This window comes from Rhipicephalus sanguineus, chromosome 1 (genome assembly GCF_013339695.2).
Source record: "Rhipicephalus sanguineus isolate Rsan-2018 chromosome 1, BIME_Rsan_1.4, whole genome shotgun sequence".
In the NCBI taxonomy this organism is placed as follows: Eukaryota; Metazoa; Arthropoda; class Arachnida; order Ixodida; family Ixodidae; genus Rhipicephalus; species Rhipicephalus sanguineus.
The window spans coordinates 277,730,844-277,739,146 of record NC_051176.1 but is presented as its reverse complement, the minus strand read 5'-3'; the positions used below and the strand labels follow the sequence as shown (position 1 = coordinate 277,739,146).

The 8,303-nt window shown below is 40.3% G+C and overlaps 1 protein-coding gene across 1 annotated transcript in view; it reads right to left on the bottom strand.

Moving 5' to 3' along the window:
* Nucleotides 1-278: 278 nt before the first annotated feature.
* Nucleotides 279-8,303, bottom strand: part of LOC119379038 (titin) — a 294,770-nt gene continuing 286,745 nt past the window's right edge. The window contains exons 193-197 of the mRNA XM_049412985.1: nucleotides 7,538-7,748; nucleotides 7,068-7,156; nucleotides 3,376-3,699; nucleotides 2,912-3,066; nucleotides 279-658 (exon numbers count right to left, since the gene is read on the bottom strand). Coding sequence (XP_049268942.1) covers nucleotides 290-658; nucleotides 2,912-3,066; nucleotides 3,376-3,699; nucleotides 7,068-7,156; nucleotides 7,538-7,748 — 1,148 coding nt within the window. The 3' untranslated portion in view covers nucleotides 279-289. The remainder of the gene's footprint in view (nucleotides 659-2,911; nucleotides 3,067-3,375; nucleotides 3,700-7,067; nucleotides 7,157-7,537; nucleotides 7,749-8,303) is intronic.

Below are 8,303 nucleotides of genomic sequence, written 5' to 3'. Positions count from 1 at the left end.
AACTCGTTTTCAAAGCACGCGGCAGTGCTCCACAAGCAGCCGACGCGGCCGCTGAGACCACGTGATCCTGCCAAGCACGTCACGCCGACGGTGGCGCCGGCGTTTCCAGTGGTGGGCCTCGAGGCCAATATATCATATGGCCTTGAAATGAATCGCTCAGTAGTGTAATTGAAAATGCATAAAATGTTTGGGGGCCTACATTGTCATCTTTAATTATGGCCTGTTGAATGAATGTACACTTAGTCAATTAATAGCACAAATTTTAATTATCTGCACTATCCACAAGTGCTTATGTTGTGTCTTTCTTGTCTGCTTCCTCATTTTTATTTCCGTGCCCGCTATCATGCTTTGTACGTTGAGTTCGTAATGTGAGCACAAGCAATGGTAAAAACTGAAATACATAGCTAACAACAAAGTCAGATAATATGGTGTCGTATGTTAGAAATATCACATGGATGAAAGTGTATTTTTCGTGGCTCAAGTTGTTAACACCACGAGGGCCCTTACCTGGCGGTCGTAAAATAGTTATGGGCTCCTCTGATTCAAGTGGGTCGGAGAAGCCCACATCATTTCGAGCCAAGATGCGTACATGGTACTGCGCCCCTTCCTCCAGGTCTTTGATGTGAAGACGTAGAGTTTCAGAATCTACTTGGCCCACCTAAAAGTGAAAAATAGCCAGGTGCATTACTAATGCAAAATGCTTTCCAAGCAAGAATAAACTTGGAGTAAGGTTGTAGCAAGAGTGGCTTGTGTACATTCTTTTTCTTGTGGAACATGTGAATGACTTAAAGGGACACTGAAGAGCAAAACGATGCTTCTCGTATTGGTAAAGTACTCTTTCACGATACCAAAAAAACCACACTTGCTGCGAGAAGACGCTTAACAAAATGTGGGTGGCGACGCCACCTTGAAGTTTCTGCACCATTTGCCGTGACGTCACATATTTTGACGGCACCTACTAGGACCTATGTAGTTCCTAACTGGTAAAAATGAAGTACACTGTCCTCTGAGGGGGCCATAGAGTTAACATACCAAGCTTGAGGAAATTTTGTTGAGACAATGGTGCCAAAATACGATAAGTGCACTTTGAAATCCGTGACGTCACGCGTGGAGATTATGGTGTGAAATTTAAAAGTGAAACTTTGAACTTCATTTTCTCCTTTATTAATACACCTATGATGGTGAAATTAACGGCATTATAGTTCTGAAAATACGATTTATCAATCTCAAACGATTCATTGTTTCTCTTTAGTGTCCCTTTAAAATTGCCTGGCTATACACACTGCTTTTCAATCAAGAGCTACAATTTATTCATTTATTTACTTATTCATTCTTAGAGCTTTACAGACGGAAGCAGAGTGCTCATTAATTACAGAACAAAAAAAAAGACATTAAATGTATAAAAATCTGCAGGCACATATAAAGATGCCCTTTACAGGAATCAAACAACTGAAAGTGCTGGTACGATGCAAAGTACAGCGCATACAAGCAAGGAAAAAGAAAATAAACAACACTGACTTCATGTGTCATCAATTCAATAACTGTGTATCGATGAACAAAACATGTCATGGTCTGAAATGGAAACAATATCAGAGAAAAGGTGGTTCCAGCCTTCAATATGCATAGGACGAAAGAATAGGGGAAAGTGTTAGTGCATCAAGTAGTGATGCATACCTTATAATGATGATCTAAATGGGCTGAACGATAAGACGGGGTTGTAACGAACTGAGATTTCAAAACTGGATGGTGATATAGCTAGTGAAAAAGCATAGGATAAGATGCCTTGCAGCATGATTCAAGTGGCTGCAAAGAAACGATGTGTTTCATCAACATGGTACTGTCAGTGCAATGGTAGTTAGATAATATAAAATGTGCTGCATTATTCTGTGTGATTTCAAGAGAGCAGGTTAAGTGTGATTGAAGAGGGTCCCAAATGGAGCAAGCATATTCAAGTTTTGGACGCACTAGCATTCTATACATCGTTAGTTTCACGTTGTTAGTTTCAATTAAACGCTGTAGGGCAATGCTACAAAACAAAATTGAGCACTTTTTATGTACTTACTTAACGACCTTCATGTAAGTTAAATTTGTGATCATGTAACAGCCAACATTTTGTACAAAAAATCCATACACAAAAATGTGCAATGAGAACACAAACTCTTCATGCAGTGTTGCTTGCTTTATATGGATATATAAGAAAATTACACCTGTATTATAAGTAAAATGATGAAATTCTTACTACAGACCAGAGCTACCTGACCACTTATGGTGGTCCTGAAAACAATTCCACAAATAAAAATTTGTGTGGAAAGGCAGTGAGAGACCTGCTAACATCTCTTAAGTTATGGTGAAATACCAATTTACTGAACAACCAAGATCAACAAAGAAATTAGAAATCCCTGTGCTGATATTCAGCTCGTGCATTTGTGTTTCCTTTGAACAAACAGCCTTTTGAGGTGGTCAAGATAGTGGCTTGGGGCCTGTTATTATCACAACAGCATTTAAAATGAGTACTATTTACTTTGCTACGTAGCATTTAAATTAATGCATTTTGAACAATGACACAGAGGAGAAACAGGAAACGCTTATAGTGCTAATGTGTGTGTCCTGTTCCTCCTCTGTGTTGCTATGTGCTAGCTGTAGCATTTGGATGTATTTCAAAGTTTGGTCATGTGCAATATAAGAGCTCTGCAAAAGCATAAGGTCAGTGTAGTGTCAATGTATGCATAGGAATTATGATAAAGGTAAATTAGTGCAAAATTAAATACAATGTTCATCTTTACTTCTGCGCTAATTTTCTGCTACCATAATGCAAGGCCAACTAGCTCAACGACTAATTCTTCTAGAATGCATAGGAACTGTTGAGCATTTGTTCTGCAGTAGTATGCATTCATGTGTCGTGTGTCCTTACCTCCATCCACATTGTCCGTGATGTATCCCTGAGGGCTGCAGTGTAGCCAAGGAGTGGAGACCCACCGTCCCATTCAGGGCGTCCCCATGAAACATCCATTGAGTTTGGACCAGTCACCAGTATCTCAAGTGGTGCAGTGGGTGGAGTTGGGCGGTCTGCACAGATAATGCAATGGGCTTATTAAAATGCGGCTACCTTTCCACCTGCATCTGCAAAGACTACACTTATGTCATGAGCAAAAAATCTGATGTCCCAGCATGTGTGACAGTTTTTATAGGTAAGCAGTATGTCTTTAATTTTCTTTCTTTGAAGTGCTTTTGCAAAAGCTGACGTTAATTCTGCATGTGCAGTCTTGCCTGTCTTGCAAAAGCTGACGTTAAGCTGCATGTGCAGTCTTGCCTGTTTTGCAAATGACTCATTTTCGTTTTGGGGCAGAAAGTGCCTTTGAGAAATGCAAGACCTACCGGCTGCTGCTGGTAGTGCCTGCCATTCACCACTGTCCTCAAGAGGTGGCCCGGTACCAGCAGCATTTTCGGCACGAACTCGGAATCGATGCCTGGTTTTGTCGCTCAAGCTCGCAACACGATGTGTCGTCGTTCCTCCATCTACATTAGCAACAGTCACCCACTTTGGTGTGTCACCGACTGCCTCATCTTCGCTGAGATGTTCTACAATGTAGGCGATGATGGGAGAGCCTCCATCAAATGCAGGTGGGCTCCATGTGAGTGTAGCAGTTTTGTTTGTTACATCAGAGATGTGTAAGGGAGCAGAAGGTGCATCTGGAGGCTCTGTAAAAAAAAAACAAAAAAAAATGCAGTGGTATAGAATAGCACATTAGCTGATTTATTGATTATCTCCAAGGCAGTGCAGACTATGAAAATAGTAAAAAGTGCTTTTTCTTGCGAGGTTTGTACAGAGCAAAGTTTTGAGTAAAATGAGCATGAGAAAACAGTAATGCAGTCTTTTCAATATAAGTTACTTCTTTACTCGTCACCACCAGCCCAATAATGTGTACTGCAGGACAAAAGCTTTCCCCAGAGGCCTCTGAATTGGCTTTTTCATTGTCAGCCACACCAGGCCTACAATTACTAATTTTCTTTCCTGTCACATCTTTACTCTTTGCTGCTCTTGATGGCCCTCTCTTTTCCTTTGCACCCATTCTGTTAATATCATTTTACCATTGGTTCTTCATTATATAATTTAAATTACTGCTTTGGCCCAATTTCTAAATAGCCTACAATGCTGTGATTCCACCTATCGATGTTACACCTATCATTTTCTTTTCTATCGCTTGTTGTTCACTCCCTAGCTTTGTTCGTAATCGTTTTTTCCACTTTAAGTTTCAGAACTATAGGTTAAAACCTTAACAGATTAAAAGCAACATAGAACATCAGTGGCAGATAGCAGAATTTTGCCACTTCGGTGAATTATTTGAAGGAGTAGATATTACTTTCACAGTAAATCAGAAAGTACAGGTTCCTCAAAAGTAAAACAGAGCACGCGAGCTGTGGCCAAACTGGGCAAAATTGCATGCCAGCGCGCTCTATCAGCAAATGCGCTGCAGATAGCGAGAGTGCGTTGGCATATCCTGCTGACCCATCCCGATATTCTGATGCTCGCCTTATCGCTCCAGCTCGAGCGAAGCTGCGCTGCTACCATCACTGCTCATCAGGGGTGAAAATGGTGGCATTCTTGGCGATGCAGAAAGCGCACGCCTTCGAAGATTTCTGCATGACGTGGGCAAACAAATGCATAAAGCATTGAAAGCGCCCCTGACGAGCAGTGATGGTATCAGCATGGCTTCGCTCGAGCTGGCGATAAGACGAGAATCAGAATATCGGAATGGGTCAGCCGGATATGCCAACGCAGTTTCGCTATCTGCTGCGCATCTGCTGATAAAGCACACTGGCATGCAGTTTTGCCCAGTTTGGCCACAACTCGCATGCTCCATTTTACTTTTGGGGTACCTGTACACCTAGTCAATAAACAAAATTTCACAGATTATTCTTTAAGTTAATTCAGGGCATATGTTAAAATAAAATTAAAAAATGGAGCTTTGCAGAGCTGAAGTCATGTTAATTTAGTAAATATCCCGAGTCTTACGCTTCTCTTCTTAAAAGATATCCCTGAATGGCTACAAAGCATGTTGTCTTTCAAACTGTTTTATGAAAATGCCTCTCTCAAACCTCTAACTGGCACAAAACTAAGTGGAACAGCAAATGAGATGCCAGATTTTAAGTTCAAACATACTGATACTGGTGATAGTCCCAGGATTAATGCTAAACGGACATGTATTGAGTACTGATTGGCTTCTAAGGTGCATTTACAACATGTGCTGTAAGTGAGTCAGAATTTTGGAGCCCTTTAGGTAGCTTGCAGCAGTTTCATAAGTTTGTTCATGAGTAACTACTATACTGATAATTTTGGTTAATTTTTGACATTGCGGTAATTCTTATGCAAAAAGGACACAGGTGATTGCAAACACAACAGCAAGCAACATCATGGCTTAGATGGTATGACATGACTTGGTTGCCGAATCATGATATCATGGATGGCATGCATACACTTGTAGACAGCTGCCAGTAGAAACGAGCATATGCTACAGAGCCATTCTTAGAAAAATGTTCTCAATGCAAGAATGTCAATAGGAAATATGGTGCAAGGTGGGAAATGTTGTATGAATTGAGGATGCCGATGTTGCCACGCATTTCTCCTTTTGTGAGAATATTAATGACATTTGTTTTGCCGTAATAAATTTCTTTGAAACATACAAAATGTATATTCCCTTCAGCCGATATCTCTCTCTTGATGTGATGGAAGGGCTTGTGTGCCACCCCAAGGAGCTATGCCGACAGTAGTAAACATTTCCTGGTAGGGTTACCTTTGCTGGACAAACCCTAAGGATAGGGCCAGACTAAATGGGATAATCATATCCTGATTGCAGGCAGCGGTGCAGTCAGTACTGGCACCAGATCAAGATGGGTAGCATTGGTTGAACATGTGTAGAGATACTCGCATACATTGCTTTAGTGGCTGTGACATCAAAAGGGAGGAAGCAATGGCGTACTACTACTTTGCTCACTGCCAAGAAAACACCATGAGCAGGAATGTAATGAAGCAAGCTGTGTTGCTGAAAGATTAGCCCCTCCAGGTATGAAGACAACTCATCTGCTATTGAGGAAATGCTTGGAGCTGTACTGAGTATTGGAACCTTCAGAAAGTCCAGGGACTGACTTGGCCATTTGCGAAAGAAAGGCCTGATAATCCAGGAGTTTCAGGATAGGTACTTCGAATGTTAGTAGTTGCATACCAAGGAAAGTTTGAAATAGTGAAGGCAGAGTGTATAAGAATGATTATTTTTGTTCTTGGGATTAGTGAGCTGAAATGGAAAGGCATGAAACACCTTAACTCTAATGACTTTGTAGTATTTTTATTCGGACAGCAGCTCAATGATAAGAAATGGCACAGCATTTATAGTAAGCAAGGCAGTAAAGAATTCAATTCTAGGCTATGACCCAATCAGAAAATGCATCATTTCACTCAGGATAAAATTTCACTTAATAAATTGCACCGTAATACAAGCACATGCTTCAACTTCAAAAGATAATGAAGGAGAAATGAATTCTATAGCAAGCTGCAAGAAGTTGTACAGCAAGCACCAATAAACGATGTGCTACATATCTCAGGTGACTTCAAAAGCCACAGTATCTAAGTGAACCTGAACCTGAACCAAAAACTGCACCCAAACAAGAATTTTAGCGTGAACCTGAGCCTTGGACTCAAACCATTATTTTTGGAACGTGCCTGAACCTGAAATGAACAGGGACCAAAAATAAAAACAGTTACCAGCTCAGCACGAAACGGTTCAAGCACATAGGCTGACAAAGGTGGTCAACAGATCCAGGATTCTTCGAAATAATTATTACAATTGGAACCCACACCAGGAGATAGTACAACTCACACGTTGTGTTGCATGCAAGAATGGTGATAAACGATGAGTGTTTGCTGGTAAACATGGCCACTTTGGCACGGTGCTTGCACTTGTAAAGTTGGCCATGCCAGTAATGCTAGACAGTCGAAGTTATATATTTGAAACAGCAAGTGAGTGTTTAAAAATGTCGTTATGATGGAGCAGTGGTGAAGGATTGCTACTTACGTATTTGGGCATGGACTGTTATTGGCTCATCACTTGAAAGTGGTGGACTGCTGCCTATTTCATTGCGACATGTCACTCGGAACATATACCTGAAAGTGACCAACGTATAAGTTAGAGAAGTTTTTATTTTGCATATCTTTTTGCTGTCACTTTTGTGGTGTTTTAGATACTTGAGAAAAAATATGCAAAATGCACTCAGAAAAATAATGCAAGCATATTGCATTTTTTTAGTACATTCTAGTAAAGAAGTATTGTAAATATCCAAAAAAAACAATAATCTTTGTCATAGTGCGACATTCATTCATTCATTCAGTTTATTTCTACAAAAGGAAAGTTTGCCTGGGTTGAAGGGACTAAAGGCAGATTACCTCTGCCATACTGGGAAGTTTACTTAGTAGGTTTGCATTTATGCTCAAGAAGTCATGCACTTCAAAGACATGCGATAGTTCAGTGTGTAATCAGATACTCACGCATTGTCTGATTTCAGGTTTGAAACTTCCATGGACAAACTCTCTGTTGTCCCAACTTTAATCCAGGCCTTCTTAGTGGCCTCACGTTTTTCAATTGTGTAGTCAATTATTGGGCGTCCACCATCAGACAATGGCTCCTGCCATGTCAATACCAATGAAGTGTCCGTCATCTTTGCAGTCTTCAGTGGACCTTCTGGTGCAGATGGTTTATCTTTAAAATTAAAGTGAAGGTCATTAGAACTATTGGAAATAAAAGTATATTCTAGCAGAGGTAGCTACCACAGTAAACACCACAAAACACTATGCATGACACTGATAAAGTGCTTGATTGTACCCTTATTTGAAAAACACCCGTAGCGCCATGTACAACAGGACACTAATGCAGACTAGAATATATTGTACAATTATTTGGGGACTGAGATATCATAATTACTGTACAAATATAGGCCAGTACACATATGTACATGCAGTCTTTTAGTTATTTGCCAATCTGACATAGATGTAATAGTACTTATACATATTATACCATACTAAAATATTCTCATATCACTAAATATACAGCTACCTACACTAAAGCTATATGGGCCAGTTATCACACGAAAACCTTCACTGTTGGAAACAAAATTGATACTATGACATACTGCTACATAACTCACAAGAAGAGCATTCACAGCATTGTAAAGAAGCAACATAGCAGCATGGATACATAAAACAGAAAGGGACACAAATCAGCACTAATTTCAGTGCCTTTCTTGAGAAAATGTTC